This window comes from Stenella coeruleoalba, assembly GCF_951394435.1.
Source record: "Stenella coeruleoalba genome assembly, chromosome: 1".
NCBI lineage: Eukaryota > Metazoa > Chordata > Mammalia > Artiodactyla > Delphinidae > Stenella > Stenella coeruleoalba.
The window spans coordinates 65040922-65060712 of NC_137169.1; the positions used below are offsets into that span (position 1 = coordinate 65040922).

At 43.2% G+C, this 19791-nt stretch overlaps 1 protein-coding gene across 4 annotated transcripts in view; it reads left to right on the top strand.

The window, feature by feature from the left end:
* Positions 1 to 6759: 6759 nt before the first annotated feature.
* LHX8 (LIM homeobox 8) overlaps positions 6760 to 19791 on the top strand; it is a gene marked incomplete at its 5' end in the record, with an annotated part of 76742 nt that continues 63710 nt past the window's right edge. For 3 of the 4 annotated variants that reach the window (XR_013831476.1, XM_079943854.1, XM_079943855.1), the window contains 5 exons: positions 8798 to 8924; positions 9323 to 9484; positions 13315 to 13436; positions 15487 to 15707; positions 16221 to 16324. Coding sequence is in view for 3 of the 4 variants with exons in the window: in XM_079943854.1 (XP_079799980.1) it covers positions 8850 to 8924; positions 9323 to 9484; positions 13315 to 13436; positions 15487 to 15707; positions 16221 to 16324 (684 nt within the window). Of the gene's footprint in view, positions 6841 to 8797; positions 8925 to 9322; positions 9485 to 13314; positions 13437 to 15486; positions 15708 to 16220; positions 16325 to 19791 lie in introns of those variants that run through there. The other variant, XM_079943856.1, reaches the window with a different exon arrangement.

Here is a 19791-nt window from a genome sequence, read left to right on the forward strand (position 1 = left end):
ACTTCTCCGGAGTAGTGATAGAGGGTTTGGCGAGATGACCTTTGCACAGCCGGAGCTGGGCACCGAGGCTTCTGCAGACTCCTCTTTAGTGGAAGTCCAAAGGAAAGTTCCGGAAGTGGGCACCGGCCTTTGCACCGCAGGAGGTACGGAGAGCTGTGGTCACTTGTTCAATCCGGGTTTTGATCCACCCGCTGATGATTAGTCATCGGATTCTGTAGTTTGCAAAGAAAAGGAGAAAGATTTTACCACCGATTTAAAATCTCGACTCTTTTTTCCCCTTTGTAGTTGGCTTATTAGACACTCCAAACCATTCTATGCTTTTAAACCTCGGTACTGCAGAGTAAAGGTGGGGGAGAGGGAGCTCTTTCCCGCCGGATACCCGACTCCAGGCAGTTGCCCGCTAACTGCAACTCAGCCGGAAGCGGGCAGGGGCAAGGGGCTGGCAGGTGGACCACCTGCACTGGAGCCGCAACCCAGGTCAACTGGACTACGTAAAAAACCATGTGCAGTTGGGGTAAATGAATCCATTGAATGAAATTGTCCTTTTCCGAACTCACCCCAAAGAGGACAACATAGCGGAATGGTTAAGACGCGGGCTTTCAAAAAAGAAGGAAAGTCGGGCCTTAGCATCCGGCGTCTGGGTTCGAATTCTGACTCATCCTGGTAAAATGGCCTTAGGCAAGTTACTGAAGTACGATTATGCTCCTCGGCGCCAGTGGGGCGTTTGACAAAAAGCAACAGCTATGAGTACTGCCACTTTCACAATACTCAGAAGTTTGCACAAACTGACAGAAGGCAGGGTGCCAAGCATTTAAATGTGCCAGATTAACCCCCAAATAAAGCAGTGGGAGGAAAAGTTGTTCGGGTGCGTCCTCAGGCCGAGATGCCACGGTTAGAGGTGGCTCGCAACTGTGCGTTCTTCTCCAGAGGCCCTGCATCACTGAGAGGCTCCTCCGGCATTGGCGACCAGATCAGGTGAACTACTCGAAATGGTCAACTGGAATCAAGGTCGGTGCTGAGGAGCATGGCCTGTCCCCTTCACCTGGGGAATGAAGCCTTTGGTGACGCCTCTGCTTCCGGACATTTGTAGGGTGGCGAAGGAAGATGCGGAGGAGAGAAAGAAGATTGCATTCATCGAGAATCTACTGTGTCTGTCGGTGTACACATTCAACATCATTAGTTCTGTTATCCCCATTTTACTGATGAGAAAACCAAGTTGTTAAGTTGTTAAATAAATTACTCGAAAATCCAGTACAGTTAGATAAATTACTCGAAAATCCAGTACAGGTTTGACTAACTTCAAAAACCGTGCTCTTAGTATAACACATTGCCTAGCTCTTAAACCCTGATCTCCCATGAAGGCAGGCAAGCAGGCAGGCAGGGAAGGAGGAAGGGAGAAGGGGAGGAGAGGAAGAAAACACTGCCACAATTACAAGAACCAATCTCCCGTGGCAGAAATCCATATAAAAAGTTATTTAAGTTGAAAAATTATGGCTCAAGATTATTCCTCAGGCTTTTTAAAAGTTATCATTTTACAAGATACATCTGATAAGCAACAATGGGACATGGAAGTGTTGCCGGGGGAGAAACCTCGACACTGAGGTTGCGCGTAGAGCTGCGTGGGCTTTTATGGGTGCACTCACACTGGCTAACCACCGGAGCTGCAAGTTCTCTTATCAAAACCGGATCGACGCTTGCGAATGGTAGCCTCACACAGCTCCCTGCCACCACTACCCCTCCCCACTCCACCCAAAAAACACCGTCAGGCGCCCACGTTTTTGCACTCGGATCAAGTTTGGCTCTCCTGCCTCCCTTGCTGGGTTTTAGTTAACTCTCAGGGATCCCTGGGAAACGAGGCGGGGGCGGGGAGTGGAGGACGGGAAGCCTGCGGGGATTGGTTTCTGTCCTCTTTCTAGATTAGTGAGCTCCAAGCTAGACAGCTTGGTGGCCTAGGACGTGTAGGAAAACGCCGGGGAGAAGGGAATTAGTGAGTTGTTGTTGTTTCTCTCCAACTCGTAGTTTGGCACTTACAGAGTTGCGTGGGCAGAGGTCTGTAGAAATAGGTTAGAATCGGGTTTCCGCTGGTCCTACCCTGTTGCTCATTCTGAACGATAAAATGCATATAAAATCAGCAGCTCCAAACCACAAGCGTGCTTAAGGCGAGATTGTCGGCTTGGAAATGTCACAACGAGTAAAGAGTGTAGTGGACTTCTGCGCTTTGCGCAGTAGCATTTAGCCCGGGAGCGTCCCAGACTGCGCCCTGCCTAATTTCGGGCTGTATATGGCTTCTAATTCCCTCTCTCTTACCATCCGTCCTATCAGGCGAGAAACACTTCCGCTCTCTCCTGCCGCAGCGGACCTGGCGAGTTTACTTGAGCTCAGGAGGGAAAGGGGGAGGAGGGGGTCGAGCGCACCGCCTGACAAGGAACACCGAATCTACACGTACAACCCTCTTGGAAGCAGGACTCGGTTTTCGGTTATTGGGTTTCTAGAACTGCTGGTGACAACTGGCCCCAGCGGGCGCATCCGACAGCATATAGCGGAACAGATTCCCGGCGGGGCCGGAGAGCGGAGGCTGGGTCTGAGCGCCGTGCACTCCAGCTGTCCCGCGCCGAGCACGCTAGCCTCGCCGGGAAGCCCCTCCAGCCTCGGCCCGCAGTGGGGGAGAGACTGGTGGGTCCCAGACGGAGGCCCTCGCCACCCTTGGGCGACCTCCGCTGGCATGAATAAACGTGCCCTTCTCTTTTCCTCGGAAACTGGGTGACGAGGTCTGAAAAGGAGCCTGGGACCGGTAAGTCCCAAGGTGAGCGTATTTCCCACTCCGCGATCTCTAAGGGGGCTTCTGAGCTGGGCAAATTTGTGTGTGTGTCGGGGGGGGGGGGGGCAAACCTCTGGAAGCTACTTCTTTCCGTCCCTTTCCAGATCAATATTAATAATGGTTAGACGAGATGGGCAAAAATCAAAGGATACCCTGAACCAAGTGTGACCTCCGCAGTTTCAGAGGACTCTTGGCTGAGAGCTTTCCCGCTTACGGGTAAAGAGGTCACTGCAAGAATCACCCACAAGCTGTGTCTTCTTACCGGCGCAGAGGTCTTCCCCACCTCCACGCTCCGACAGTCCTCTGGCCGACCCCCGGCGCGGGTACCTGGTGGTAGTGGTGCGGTCAGCGAGAGCCGCCGGCTCGGGAAAGTGCAGGGCCCCAAGAGCTGGCGCTGGCTTTGCGCCTGCAGGCCCAGGAGTCCTGGACACGTCTCGTTTGACAGCGTTTTCGACCGGGCCCCAGTAGCGTCTCTCCCAAGTCTACACAGGTCTGACTCGAGCGCGTCCTCAAAGGCTGGTGGGAGGGCTGGGAGCCGGGGCGGGCGCGGATTCAGGAAGCGAGATCCCGAAGATTGCTTGAGTACCGCGGAAACTCCAGGTTAAGTTCCGTCAAACATGTGGTTACTCACCGCGAGGAGCTCAGAGGCAATGGGTTCAACAGTCAAGTTTGTGGGGACTTTCCCTACTTAAAATAATAATTTGCTAATTCGGATCTATTGCTTTTCAATATCGAGTTCCAGAGACCTCTTGTCAATGCAGGCTTAATTTCATCCCACTGATGAAGGATGTTTATAAACGGTTCCTGTGGTGCAAGCCGAGTGTGAAAATATCAGTTTTATGCCTCTGGATAAGAATTACCGAGGTGGAAGGTTTATTAGGCGATTACAAATTTCGCAGCTGCTCGTAGCCCAATTAGGCAGCTCTTCGCGGTGAGTGGAAGCTGCGGGGGTCAGAGCGGGTTGGTGTTCCAGCTCTCCAGCCCTGGACCTCCAATCAAGGCCTGACTCTACCCAGACCCCTTCCCTGACCCCCTCGGGCTTTAGGGAGACACCCTGCGCCTCCCAACTAGCTGGGCACCGCAAAGCCCGGGACAGGATGCACTCCCAAGTCTCTGGCTTTCTTTCTCCCACCCTTGCAAAGAGCCCTGCCCTCCAGAGGTGTTGGTTGCCCCCTGGGTGGGCTTGAGGTCTCAGATTTTCATTTAAGGAGCGGTGGTATTCCAGAAATTTCAAGTTAGTAGGTAGGAACCGCCCCAACGCGGCGAATCCTCACCCACCTGCAGACACACATGATGATGTTTTTTTGGTCTGTCCTTGTTCGACCAAAATTGGTCTCAGTTGGAGTTCGAGCTAAAAACCGTCATTACAAAGACAAAAAGAGTCCTCACTTTTAGCACAAGCATCTAACGTAGGAAGAGGTAGTCTGCAAAGCATCAGGCGAACCCTTCCTTTTCCGGAGCCGAGGAGGAGCCTGGGTAAGAGGTGTGACGCGAGCTCCGAGGAGTTGGGGCCACTGTGCAGGAATGACCCCTCGGTATGCTTGCCCTTGGCAAGGGGTCACAGGGTGGTTGGGTCGAGGACGAGAGGGAAGCTCAGCCCTGACATTCATGGCAAACACCTGCGCATCCTCCTCCTCCTCCCGCCTCCACAAACGACCTCCAACCAAAGGCCTACACCGCCTGGGACTCAGAAACTCATCACCTGCAGGCCTACTGAGCAAGGCTGGGTGCGCGTAATTACCCCGCGGGAAAAGTCCGCGTAGTGCCGGGCGCCAGGAGTAAAGCGGCCACCAGACCAGTCTTTTAGGTCTTCTTATGTCTGCCTACCATTCTTCTTCCCCAAGCCCAGAAGCCTCTAAAAATGAATCATTTCCTCCACTTATGCAGCGATAGGCGCTCTTAGATCAAGATTAGTATTTTGAAAACCTGACTGAGAGCCGCCTGATTAGGCGGGGGTGGGGGGGCTGGAAAGACCGCATAAACGCCCGCGCCCCCGCCCTACTTCCAAAAACAACTCCAGCTCTCCCCGGATCTCCAAATGACCCGCGCGACTTATTCTCCCGGATAGCAGCCAAACAGTACCCCAGATTCATTTTGCAGACCCTCACGCATAGAAACTGTAACTAAATCTCCGGATTGGGTCTTTATTTTTAATTCCACTTTCATTCCTGCTCTATACACGGCCTGGTAGTCAACATTCTACACGACTCTGTCCATTCAGAAGAGCCATCTCGAGACCGATGCTATTTCATGGAAAATGCATTATGTGGATTTTTCAAAAAATACTAATTTTTGCACTTGATGAGAAACACAAGTCTTTCTGTTCTCCAAGCACAGGTTAGCTTTTCGAGAAGTCGGTCCACTCCAAGCCTTCAATTCTGTAAGAGGGCACAGATTAATCATAGCGTCCCCCTCCCCCCCCCCCCCCGACTGCGTAAATTTAAGCGAGAGCTCCCAGAGAGGACCTGCAGGGGGATAGCTAATATTAAAGTGGGCGCAGCTGTGCGTAAACAATGGCGTTAGGAAAATGCTCTAGAGACCCTCGTGTTTATGGGAGAAAAATGTAATGGAAGAAAAACTAAATTTGCAGTCGTTGCTTGGTCCCAGGCTGTTACATGGGCTCACTTCATCACAGTAAAGTCTACCTGTGTTTGCCCACTGCCCTTCCTCTAGCCTGCTGCTGACGCGTCTGGGCGGGAGCACTTCGATCTTCCTCTTCTCGACAATAAGGCAAGGAGATAATATTATAAACATATATATGTTATCGAAGCAACATCATATGATTTTGTTAAAGGCCATTAAGAAACAGAGACTCCTAAATATTCTTATATTACTGTTTCAGAAGCTTGCTTTGTTTTCTCAAAGGGAAAATTGGAAATAAAAATTGTTAGCCTTACCAAATTCCTCTTTGTACACTACATAATGAAGTAAAATCTATACCATAAATAAGTTATTTAAACACACCCTCCAATCCTAATCAAAATTACGGTATTCTGAGACCCCACTCTCACCCCCCCTTCCCCCCCAACAAACCCGCCACCAAAATATGAGGCAGGAGCTGGCCGCTTCTATGGCTTAAATTTTGCCTAGGATGAGATGAAAGAGCAATACTATTAGCAACATACTTTTTGTCTTTCTTGTAGCCTTGATTTCAAATCTAGTCGCAAATCATAAGCTTTTGTGTTGCTCAGATGTTCCTTCTTTATCTTAATAAGAAAACTTTTCACAAAGGGAGTGGGAACCTCTAGATAAGTCAGCCCCCAGGTTTCCAGGGAGCCGTCTCTGTCCTCAGCTAGACAGGGGAGCTGCTCGTTTCAGGAGAATGACTGAAACATTCAAGTCACCCAGACCTCCGCTTCCCCTTCAGCTTGCTGCAGAAAGAGATGTAACCTGAATCTTTGTTTAGGTTTTGGTTGGGGAGTGAGAATCAAAAAGCCACGGCAAATGCAGAGAGGAGTTTTTTTTTTTTAAGTCAAAAGTTAACAGGCCATTCCCAATGTTTTGTTTTTTTGTTTTTTTTTTCTTCTTCTTCTTTAATACTAAATCTGGAGTAAGTTGGCTTGTCCTGATAAAGATCTTGACTTGTAGAGAAGGCGGGTGTTTCTTAATGAGGTGAGGCTATTCCTCCAGGAAAAGACTTTTCCCCCCACACCCTCTTCCCTCCCTTCATGTAAGGTTCCACCCTCTGGAAAAACAAAACTCTTTTTTTCCTTTTCCTAGAGGGACAGACCTCAATGAAGTTGGGAAACAATCTTAAGAGCAGTCCATCAGAGTGCTTACGGTCACAGCGGCCTCTTTGGACGAAGACTTGTAGCATTCTTTCTCTTCTCGGTGTCAGCTTTTATTAGTGCGCTGGGGCTGGGGAGGCGGGCCAGATCGGCAGACACGGACAGCCTCTGACCCTCTGGAGTTGGTATGTGATAAGCAGCCCTAGCAGTGCCATGTATTGGAAAAGCGAGCAGATGTTTGTGTGTAAACTAGAAGAAAAGGACGTGCCGGAGCTGGCAGTTCCTCCCGAGAAGGTGAGCGACCCGACGCCTGGCCAGACCAGCTGAATCGCAGTTTCCTGCGAGCTGTTTGCGCTCCTAAATGAGGTTCAGAAATTACCTGTAACGGCCTCATCTTCAAACCTGGCAGTTTTTTTTTTTTTTCTTACGTAGTAACGTTAGTCAGTAATCATTGCCTCCCCTCCCCACAAGCTCACTTAACCTGAGGCCATGGAGACCGTAATTTGGGAGACGAAGCCTCAAGCCTAAGGCGCTCTCGGGTACATGTGAGTCGTGCTTTTGTTGTGTTTGCAGTGGTGAAAGGGCGGTGGGGAGAGTGAGTCGGGAGGTCCAGGCGGCTGTGGGGTGGGAAGGAACAGAGGCGCGGCTTCCCGCTCCCAGCCGCCGGCGGATGCTTGCGGGCCCTAAGGAGCTCCACCGGCCGTAGGGCGGTCCGCGCTGCCGCGGCCCCACAGCGAAATAGAAGCAGACGTGGTTCCAGGAAGGCCTCTGGATCCTAGGGCGGGCTACGAAGGCCATTTTACTTTAAAAGACCGAAAGAAGCCAACCCCAGGGCTCTCGAGTCACACCATTCTTCGAGTAGATGGGGGGAAACTGACAAACTCTCACCTCACTCTGGAGGCAGGAGCCGCGGCGTATCTCGCGTTTTAGGTTTGAAAATCATCTGCAGCCTGTTTGAGCGCCTCCGCCGGACCCGCACTGGGCACTGCTGACTTTGTCTTCGCGCCGACGCTGGCGGGGAACACTCGGCGAACTCGGGGCTCTTCTGCCTAAACTCTTTGTGTCTGCGGCGCTGGGTCCCGAGTAGGGAGCGCACCCGAGGGTCCCGGCGGAGAGCCCGAGGGACCGGGGGGCTCTGACAGTATCTCTTCTGGTGCTACCAGAGTGAGGGAAAGAGGGAGGCGAAGAGACAGAAATGCAGAAGTGTGGGCCGTTCGAGTTCTGGGACCCCCCCCCGCCCCCCAAGCTAGAGTTTCCGTAAACGAAGGCAGAAAAAGACCAGAGCGGCTGCGTTTTCGTTTAAGAACAAAACTCCTACAAAGGCTTGGAAACACTTGAGTAATGCGCGTTGTTGCTTTAAAACATTTTGACCGAGGTTGGGTGAGTTTTTTTTTTTTTTAATGACACAAATTAAATTCAGCTGGATATTTTCCATTATTCGACCCGCTTTTTGCGCTAGCTAAAAATAATCCTTTAGTAGCTCAAATGTTGACTTACCGAGCAATAAGTGGCAATTTACACCTTAAAGAAACGAGTATAAATCACTCGCAGCTCTAATTGCTGTAAGTTTACGAAAGAGCTGCTGGCTTGGTTTAATCTGAAGCATTTTCATTCAAATTGTCATCGGAACAAACACCAGGCTTCTTAAATCCCGCTGTAATTAGCTTTCAAGTATCCTATTAAACCTCTTCACCTTTCGGGCTATCCAATTCAAAAAGCCCCCTTTTAAAAATATATATGTGTCTTGCTCTTTTAATTGAGGCTATTAAAGAAATCAAGTTCCTACCCCCACCCCCTTCTCAAATCCTCTTTTCTTCTCTCCCACTTCACCCCACCCCATGCACCCCCTTTAGCCGGGTGATCCCTGCTCCGCTGTGATTGACGTCTAGAAAGAAACTGCTTTGTGCCGGGATGATTGTTATTAACTTGTTACCCCCGGCAGGGGGGCGGGGAACCGACGTGCTACGGTGAGCGCGGGGACCCGGAGCCCCGAGAGCGCGGCAGCGCGCCGGGCGAGCCCTTGGTGCTCCGGTGGCCGCCTAGTCGCGTGCTGAGGCTGCGCCGCCGCCGCCGCCGCCGCCGCCCGCTGCCTGCAAGGGAGGCTGCGTCGGCGTCGGCTTGCCAGGCGCGCGCGGGCCCAGGCGCCCAGACGGCTGCACGTGCGGCCCGGAGCGCCGTGGGCCTTCATTAGTCCGCCCCGCGTGCGGAGAAGCTGAAGCTCTGGGCCGCACGTGCCGGCTCTGAACTTCTCGTCTCTGTTCCTCCCCACTTCCCCGCCCTCACCTCCTCAGTGCCAGGGGCTCATGTCGGAGGAGTGCGGGCGGACTGCAGCCCTGGCGGCCGGGAGGACTCGGAAAGGCGCCGGGGAAGAGGGACTGGTGAGTGGGTAGGGACCCGGGTGGCGGCGAGCCGGGCCGTGGGGAGGCAGCCCAAGGACGAAGGGCTGCTGTCCCCGCGCTCCTCCCCGGGCGCAGTTGGGCCCTCGGGGAGCGGGTGGAGAGGGGTTCTGGGGCGGGGGGAGAAGCTGAGCCAGTGTGGCGGGCTGCGCAGGGCCGCCAGGCGCCCCAGGTCCTTGAGGTCAGTGGTCTGCAGCCCCGGCGGGGGCGTGGTGGGAGCATGGACGCGGGGGGAGAGGGCGAGAAGCGGGAACTCAGAAACTAGGGGTGGTTTGGGGTAAGGGAGGGGAGGCTGTGAGGGAGCCCCCGTGGGTCTGTGGGATGGGGAGAGAAGGAGGGGTCTAGAACCCCCTGAGACCGCGCCTCGTGGCTTCCTGCAGGTGAGCCCCGAGGGAGTGGGGGACGAGGACTCGTGCTCCTCCTCGGCCCCACTGTCCCCGTCGTCCTCGCCCCGGTCCATGGCCTCGGGCTCCGTCTGCCCCCCTGGCAAGTGTGTGTGCAACAGCTGCGGCCTGGAGATCGTGGACAAGTACCTTCTCAAGGTAGGGCGGAGCCGCGAGGCCCAGGGGCAGCGGGGTTCCCCGAGAGCTCTGGGAAAAGAGAAAAGTTTACTTTCCCTCTCTTTTCCACTCAAGTTCTCGCTGGAGATTGTAGACTTTCTCAGCACTATGGCCCAGTCAGGGGCAACTCATGCGGTGGGAAAGAGTGGGAGAAGAAATCTTAGAATACCCGCTGTTGCAAAACTGCTTACGTGTGACCCATCCTGGTCTAGACGTGCCGATACCCGGGGTGGATGTGCTGGAGTTAGCCACCTACTTGTAGAGGAACAGAAGTGGGGAAATGCTTACCCATTCTGGAAACAGGGTCCTGCCCGATTATTTTTACTGAGCCTCGGGTTATGGTCCCTCCACCCCCAATAACACCCACACGTCTGCCTGCTTATGAGGACTCCAGGTCTGTATATGTTGATCGATTTCCCCTTTTCAGTGTCTCCTTTGGTGAGAACCACTGTCAAGTGCCTTAAAGGGTCTTTTCTGGATAGATATTTTACAGTCTTATGTTTATTTACACTAACCTGAGGCTTTTCCAGAGTAAAAGTTCGCAGTAGCATTTAAATGAAAACCATTTTCAATATCTTCCTCCTCTCATTAAGGTTTAATACTTCAGGGCCACCGAATGATTTTTTTTTTTTTTGTTAATGTCATCTTCATTGCTTAGTGGAAAAAAATGGAAATTGATGTAAATTTATACAAAACAGAAAGAAAGAAAAATACTTGGGATGAAGTGCTTCAAGTGGTGGTTTGAGAGTTGACTGTCTTGATTTGTTTTACTTCTCTCAAGATATTGTGGGGGAGTTTTGGAGTACAAATTCTGGCAGGCTAGTTACCCATGTCATTGCATGAAGGATCATAGTCCCTTGTGTCTTAATTCTAATACCATGGAATTTCAACTTCAATAGCTTTTTAAAACCACTATTTAAAATAATGATCTCTCCTACACTGACTTAGTAGCAAACCAGTTCACTTTCTATTCTCCTCACCTCCCCCCCACCCCAGTTTTTCAAAAGAATTCATTGTGGAGAATATGAATTCAGAAAGCAAATTAGTGAGTTTCTTTAAATTTCTCCCTTAACATACAAAGCTGCTTCATCTGGGGAGTTGGAATGATACCCTGTAGATACAACCCAGATAAAGCACCAAAAGGAGTTTTGGTGAAAACGTTTAAAAAGTGACTAATTTACTTAATTGGTGGTTGATTCTTAAAGCTGGCTTTCTCTTTAAATCTGCATTCTTAAGATTCCCATTCCAGTGTTTCCACACCTGAGCCTTTTTGGATATTTAAAAACCATCTTTTGGATCAAACCTAGTTTCTTATTTTCAATGAGCCCTCTCAGTAATTAGCTTAATCTTTAAGAATGTTTCTTGATGGATCTATAATGGATCCACTACACAGCAGAAAGGATAAAGAAAAAAGTTATTATAAAGTGACTCAACATATCCTCTGGAATAGATAAAATCATTTTTAGTGTTCATCTTTTATATGTTAACATATGTTTATATGTTATATATGTGTATTGTATAAAATAATGTAAGTTATCTGAAGAGTCTTTTAAAGCTTTCCTTTGTAGTAGGACCAGAGTCCTCTCAATGAAGTCTTCTACATACAGTCTTAGTCCACCCCTTTTTGTACATATTAGTATATGTACAAGAAAACTAGCTGCTGCTTATTATATAGGAAACTAGTTCTAACAAAAGTTTGACACTTTATGATTAAAAACTGAGTTCTTAACTTTTTTGCCCCCATTTTGTGTGCTTATTCTTCCAGATAAGTTTGAATTCAATTTGAGTCACTGGTGAAAACATAATTGTTAGACCTAATAGAATATTTGAGGGTATAACTGTTTAATATAGAAAAACACCATATTGTGAGGCAAGTTAAATGGAGTTAGAACAAAAAACATGAGAGGAGTTAGATGCATCTGTTGCCCCATCTAATACTTCAGTGTCCTGTCATTTGAGTGATTTTTTTTCTGACTTGGTCCTATATATGTATACATACAGAGATTGGATCAATGTAGCCATCAGGAAAGGTTTATAGTCGCCAGAATTTTCTCTGTTCACCTTACTTTCATCTCTGGAAAAGAAATGGAAGATGAAGGAGATTTTTTTTTTAAGTAAACTTTGAGGAAGGGTGGCAAACCAGGCGTTACATCTGGCTTTAGGGAACTAGAGAATGGCCATGACTCTTGCCCTGAAGCCTGCATCTAGCCTTGCTTAAAAAAAAAAAAAAAAAAAAGAGCCTGGATAACATCAAAATGCAGAAGGCCTTAAACAGTGGAATACTAAAGGAAACCTGTATTTCTACACTTTAACTTAATTGGGCCTGTTTGAGGAAAAAAATAGAAAGAAAATGCATCTCTAATTAAGAGGACAGCATTCACCATTGTTAATTTTTTTATTTCGATTTCCTCAGATTTTTTTCCCTATTGTTTCCTATTGCTATTTTCCCTGTTTTCTTGTATGGTGAGCATGTAGTTCTTTTATAGCAAGACCAAAACTTAAAATTTCACTAAAATGATACTCTCATTAGTGCTTTGGAAAGAGACACGTAACTGTAATTAGAAGCCAGTAAAACTTTCTTCAGCTTCGAAGGACCCTTTATATTTCATATCACAGAAAAATATGTTGAACAGTAACGCTAATATGATAGAATCATTGGACAAGATAGTCTTTATTATGAAATAGTTTAGCAAAAGCTGTATTTCACAATTTCCCATTTTTCCAATTTCCTAATTCTTATATTAGGCATTAGATCCATTTGTAGAGTATAACTGGTGTTTTTGCATCATTGCCGTTGTTTTAAATGAAATTTAATTAAGCATAAGCCTAGTTCTTGTGTCCATTTAACAAGAGCAAAATTTAGGAGCCTGCATTACAGGCAAATTGAATTCAATACACATCTTCGTTTTTGAAGGCTAAAGATGTGCCGCTTATACTATGATAGCAACAGTTTAAGGTAAGGCTATTTATGATTTGTCCCCTGATTTGACAATGTTTCATGCTCCTATATAGAATATAAAGTGCTGTGATTTATTAAATTAAATGAAAGCATTTAATGTCTTACTTCCTGAAGTATAAATGGCAAATAGTTGGGTACCTTTTTAGAACTGCTTATAATAGATTTATTTTTTTCCTCTAGTAACCAAATCATTAAAGTAGGGTTACCAATGCTTTTTGTTTTGATTATTTAATGTTAGATGGGAGCCAGGGCTTTGGCCATTTCAACATTTAAATCTACCTTAGGAATTTCTGTTTTGTAAGTAAAATGGATTGCCTGGCTTCTTTACACGGGTAAGTATTTCTTACAAAGCTTCTTTTCCATTTTCTTTCTCACTTTAACTAAAAAGTAGATTGAGAAGCGATGTGGCTTGAATTCTTTAGCTACCATGTTTCACGGTGGGAAGAATTTGGTCAAGGAAAAAAATATAAAACCAGTATGTAGGACTTTAAAGTGGCCAAAATTTTCCCTGTGTTCATATACGTTCGATAACAAAACAAAGCAAAAACAAACAAAAAAACCCTGAATAGACACGCAATTAAAAAAAAAACCTGAATTTTTCAAAAGTATATTTTAAAAATTAAACACAAAGTGTATAACATGCTGCTGTGATTTTCTGGTTGAGGTCTAAAAGAGAATATATCTAGATGCGTATTTGTGTAAATGACACCTCTTAGATAGAAACATTCAGAGCATGTGTTAAAATATTAAGAGGCCAGCTTTTAAAATTGCCTGATACAGAAAACCAATGAAGGATACTCTTAAGTGTGTGGTATTAGAATGGCTTTTCATCCTAACCCCTTCTTCTTCACAGGTGAATGACCTGTGCTGGCATGTTCGGTGTCTCTCCTGTAGTGTCTGCAGGACCTCCTTAGGAAGGCATACCAGCTGTTATATTAAAGACAAAGACATTTTCTGCAAACTTGATTATTTCAGGTACACCGAAACTTTTTTTTTTAGTAAGTAGATACTCCAAGAAGGTATTACACAAAGAGAATTTTGTAAATAGCCTTTCTTGTCCAGTTTTATTTACTGAAGGCCACTTTTTCTTATACAATGGATTTCAAAATGAGAATGCTTCATATTTTTGAGGTATAATTTGTATTAAAACAAATAAAATTAGCATGCTTATGTGTTTTAGGAACTCAGTATACAAAAATTAATTTTAAATAATTATTTCCACTTTGGCGAATGAAAGTTTTAGGTATTAAAAACAGGGAACTTCTTTGCTGTGCAGAGATATAAAGTATGAAATATAAGATGACTTATTATAACAAAGCCCTTTGTTCAGAGGGAGTAGCAAGACAAAAATGAAGTAATTATGGGGGAAAAACAATCAAGGTTTTGTTGTGCTTTTTCCAGTTTACTATAGAATGACCCCTCGTAATATACCTATAAAATGCCAGCAGTTTGGAAACTGATTAAACCATATTATTCAGAAGAAGTGACCATTCCAGTATCGGAAATACACCAAGTCTAATTACGTATTCTGCCTAAAAATCCTATTTCTTTTGTCCGTTCTTTGATCTTTGCTTTGTGAGACTGTATTTGCCTAGGATATTAAATGTAACATTTTCTCCACATGGTCTCTTTATAATAGTTTAAATGTAAAGTTTCTTCTAAGATAGCTCTCCACTAAGAATTAAATTCTATCTTGAAATTGAAATCATCCTTAAGCATGACTTTTGAAAATTATCACATTTTTTCCCTATTTGCATTTCCAAACGAAGAAGAATGTTCATTGTGAAATTGGGAAGTTAATAGTACATACTGAAGTTTGTAATACTAATTATGTTATTTATAGTCAATTTCAAAAACTGATTTAAGAGAGTTTAGTGATTGATTTGAATAAAATTGCTAGGTAATTTAAAGCACTTCATGAAATCCAGAGTCCTTTATTTTATAAAGTCATAGAATTTTATAATTACCCAAAACATATATTTCTCATTAGGTTTGCTCTCTGTTTCCTCAAAAATAGTAGCAGTTTGCCTCCTCTTTCACTTAAGATATGCTAATCTTAATTTTTTTTTTTTTTTTGGTAATTTAAAGCCCCTTGAAATGTTTGGTTTCAGAGACTTATTGAAAGTCTAGTTCTTCAGGATTTTTTTTTATACTTCATATTTTATTATATTCTGAAATTTATTTTTATGATACAGTTTTTCAGATTAACTTAAAAACTGGCAATACCTCTATACTTATCTAGTTTAATGTGGATATGCCAGGTTATGACTGCAATTGTGGTAGGAGATATGACAGAGAGTGTCTGGTCACTAGGACTGAGAGAAAAAAGAAATCTTTACATCTGGCATTTTGTTAAGATTAACTTGCATTTAATGTCCAGATATGTGTCTAAAAGCTTTAGGTAATATTTCCCCTTCTCTTGTGGATGGTATTGCAACAGTTTGTTCACCAAAGGAAACATTTCTGAGTTTTCCTTCACTGAGGTTTCTGAGGTTTCCTCACACCAGAGTGAACAATTTCTGTTCTATTCATTCTTTGATAATATCAATTTAAAATGTTTTAACTTTAAAAAAATATTTAGAGCATTTTCTAATTATCTCAACTTGGTTTTAAGACGTCATTATTTATATCTTCAATGGTATGCTTTTGTATTTTTAGGTTTCAGTCTCGAGTGTGTGTGTGTGTGTGTTGAGTCTCTAGGTAATTTATAAATGCACTGATATTTGTTACAAGAAGGATACTGAAACTCCTATGTCATTTATTTTAAAAGAAAAAAAATCCTTTTCTCCTTTAGAGTAACAATGAGAAGGTTTTATTTTATAAACAGGTTTGAATTATGATCCCATCTCAAGTCTCGATTGTGTACCATATGACTTTTAAAAAATAATTGATTCCTGTTTCCTTTTCAAAAGATTTAAATACTTGGGTTAATCCAATGAGTAAATAATGTGTTAATTTAATCTTAGACTGATGAATATCTCACCAAGCATTAAAATCTTCACCTCCCACCCTTCTATTTATGTAGAAGGTATGGAACTCGCTGCTCTCGCTGTGGGAGGCACATCCATTCTACTGACTGGGTCCGGAGGGCCAAGGGGAATGTCTATCACTTGGCGTGCTTTGCCTGCTTTTCTTGCAAAAGGCAACTTTCCACAGGAGAGGAGTTTGCTTTGGTGGAAGAGAAAGTCCTCTGCAGAGTGCATTATGACTGCATGCTGGATAATTTAAAAAGAGAAGTGGAAAATGGTAAATATATACTTAAAATACTTTTGAATCTTTTGGGACAGTGAACACAGGGACAATAACGATTTTTCCTAAGGTCGTCTTAAAGCATTACTTTGTGCAGTGTAATTGTGGTGAAACTCATTAAGCCTTCTACTGTTAGTGATGGTCTCCATCTGTTTATTTACAAGAAAAGCCATGGCATATGTATTCGCCTTGTGCCATATTCTCAGGAAGCAGCCTTGAGTTTAGGGTTCTGTTTTGCTTTTGTAACCATTTGTTTCCTTGTATTTGCCTTTGTAAGGATGAGCCTTAGATGTGCACTTCCAAATTGGTACACTTTTGACTAAATATACAAGCCTACAGATGGAATATTGTTTCCACAGTATGTTTCTAGTATGTTCTAAAACTTAAGGGATTTGGCAAACTAGATGTATACAGTTTCATACCAAGCCAAGAGATGCAAGAAACCTATTATTGTATGATTGTTCATACAACAACCTATTATTGTATGAATGGTGTGTTTTTTAAATGCAGGTAATGGGATTAGTGTCGAAGGCGCCCTCCTCACAGAGCAAGATGTCAATCATCCAAAACCAGCAAAAAGAGCTCGAACAAGCTTTACAGCAGATCAGCTCCAGGTAGACATGACAATGAATTTATGAGTTTTTGAAGCCCTTCCCCACCTAAAAAAAAAAAACAAAAACCACCAAACCCAAACTAACAAAGCCAAACAAAAAATAATCTCTATGGTGTCTTAAAACATTTTTGTTTTCAAAAAGGTTAGCCTGTGCTTTTTGTGAAAACTAACTTGTTAGATGTATGAAAACATTGCCCTAAATATTGTTTATCAATATTTTGAGAGTCATGATGTGATATGAACTCGTCATTCAAGTTCGTCTCCCTGGGGTCTGTTAGCATTTACATCAAAGTGGAAACAAAATGTTGATCTGTTCTGACTTCCTGATAAAAATTACTTTAACCCAGGCATTTACATTACTACATGTAATTGTGCTAGAAGATAAAATATTTGGGGACTCTTAACAGAAAGAGACGCTCAGTGTGTAGGTCTGTGGGACACTAATGTGTTCATCTTTTTAACAAACCACATTGAGTCTTTTAATGGACAAGATTGTACATTTTCTGAGTAGGAAAGAATTGTAAACGCTTTACCATAAATAGGAGTCTACCGATTGACTCCAATCAAGTAGACCCTTCTTGTTTTTAAAGAGGGTAGAGGGAGTAATTCTATAATTTGATGCTAGAGGTTCATTATGTTCCCTGAAAAGGGAGGGATTATTTTCAACTTAGTTGCCCTTAATATAATTGTCATAAGTTCTGTTTATACAAATTGTCTTGAAAGGAATGAAATAATTACTTCTTGCTTTATATTTAAGTCTACGCATACAATGATTCTTTCTGGCATTTTTTTTCAGATAAAGAAATCACATTTTCTAAAAGATTAATGTGACTGAAATATTTGTTTTATGTTAAGGAGAGGTAACATCTGTAAAGCGCCTACCATGTATAGCTGGGTGCTTTACACATAGTATCCATCTTAGCTCAGACTTGTAAGGATATTTATACAATGTTAAGAAATGAAGGTAGTATTTTGAAAACTCACTTATAGTATTCTAATACTTGGCAGTATTTAAGATGAATGCAGTAAAAGAGAGGATTTTTATTTTGAGAATGATTAAGAAAGAAGCCTTGATATGACACAAATATTCCAAGGGAACTTAATGGCATTGGAAGCAATCTAGCATTAAAATCTAGATCTATTCTAAAAAATTTCCAAAAGATTGTTTTTGATTTCTTAATTTAGGCATAGACTGCATGGTCAGTAAGTAGGAAATGAAAGATAAGGCAGTTGAAAGAGATATCTGTTTGAACCTTGCTTTTCTGGGTGCCTCATTTGGTTGTAATGAAGATCACGTAAAGCCCCAGGTTAGGAGATATGAATAGCTGTGGGAGATCTGGCAGCAAAATACCCAGTAGTTAAAAGGTGTCTGAGTTAAAATATAATCTCTAATATAAATATGTTCTGTTTATAAAGTGGGCGGTTTCCATGAAAGCCTGGCTGTAACTTTAATAATCATAAGGTTGATAGCTTTAGTTTGATATAAAAATTTATTAGTAAAAGGATACTGAAAATTTGAAACCACTTTAGGTAGATATACAATCTCACATAGGAAGATAGAGGCACTAATTAAATAGAAAGGGAATAATATTTGTGGAGGTCTTTGTATACCAAGTCTTATGCCAGACATTTTCTCTACATTATCTTCTTTTATCTCTTACAATTCCTTGATATAGGTAGCCTCATCCAAGAAGTGTAGGGACTCCCCCAGAGCAGACCACCAAGGGAATGGCAGAGAAGAGATTTGGACCCTGCTCCCCAAACCTCTGGTCTTTTCATTTTGCTTGGCCTCCCAGGAGACCATGAGTAGAACTGTGCCTTAACAAATCTCCACTTAATGGCAGTGGCAGCTAAAACAAGAGTGAGATTCTGAATCTTGTAGATAGCCTTATAGTTTTAAATTGCAAATGTGCATAAACTATTTAAGCCATGCATTATTATATGAAAATGTGATCTGAATCATGTTTTAAAAATTTATATCAGGATCATAGGTTTTTAAAAATGAAAGCAGAAATTATATACTTTCAAAGCATGTTCTCATTTATTCAGTATTTATTAGCATCTATCTGTGCCAGGAATGGCTGAAACAAATGAGACACAATCCTTGTCCTCAAGTGTTCTTTGTAGCTTAGGAATCTAGGATAAGTTGAATCATTATACGTTGCCAGAACCTCTAATAAATCAGGCAGTGTACCTCATTGTCAAATTGTCCTACTTTTCAGACAGCTGAATATATTTAAGTAGTGCTTGAATTTAGCAAAACAATAAAATATAGGTGATCAGTAAGTCAAGACTATTCATAGACTACCTGGTTTGGACTTATACGACTTAAAATGAGAGGAACAAACAAATTTCCCAAATTCTTCTTTAGAAGCTTATGGGAAGAAAAAGTAGTTTGACTTTCAGAATAGAGTGCTATTTTGTGTTAGCAAAAATATTTCAAATATTGTCTCATTTGTATAAATTGTATTTTAAAAGTTCTGGCAATACTATGGTTTGCTTATTGTAATTGGAAGTATTTGCTCAATGATTATTAATGTTAAACATGCCAGGGTTAGCACCTACTTTAATCTGCTTTCAGATCAAGTTGGTCAGCTGCTACTATGCAGACTCCTCACATTTCTGGTAGACATTCTGGCCTTAAAATGATGTGTCTACAGAGGCTTGCTCCTTGACCATGTTAAAAGAGCTCAGAAAAGGAGTAGGGTGGGTTTTGGCATCATTAGTGACCAGAGAGTAATGAAACCAAGTTAAAATTAGAAGGGTTCTTTTGTGAGACTAAACACTGATGAACACATCTTACTTTTCCTTTAGCATATTCTAGCTTTAAACCATCAGTGTTGATTTAAGTTTTCCTTTATTCCTTAATGAGAAATTGCTTTAGTAAATGTAATTTACTTCCATTATTAAACTTGTGAATTTGAAATGCATTTGTGAAAAGCATGCTGTTTTTGTTTTATAAATTATCAATAATGGCCTTACAAACAAATCTTCAAATATCTGTTCAGCTTTTCTGCTTGAAAAATTAAAAAACAAAGACATAATTAATTTGTTCATTCTTTTTTCTCTTTGGGATGTTACATGCTCAACTACGTATAAACACAACTCTATTTGTACATAAAGATATTAAAGTTAACACTTTTGGAGTAGGAGAGGAAGAAAGAAGTGAGCTGGGCGAGATTATAAACTTTTAGGCTGATTCTGCCCATTTTTTTAAAGAAAAAATACATGTGCTGTTTACAGCGAGTGTGTGGACAAGTGTAGTTGGATAGGAAGCCAGGAATACCTTATTCTGGAAGAGTCACTATCAGCGAGAACTTAACTGAAAAAAATTATATAATTTGTAAACTTCATAAGGTTTCCTGGAACAACATCGGTCTTTTTCTCCACGCTATCTTCAGATTTTCCTCACATTGTCGAGGTTCATTCCGTCACAAAGTCTTCACTGTGTGACAGGAAGGGGGATTA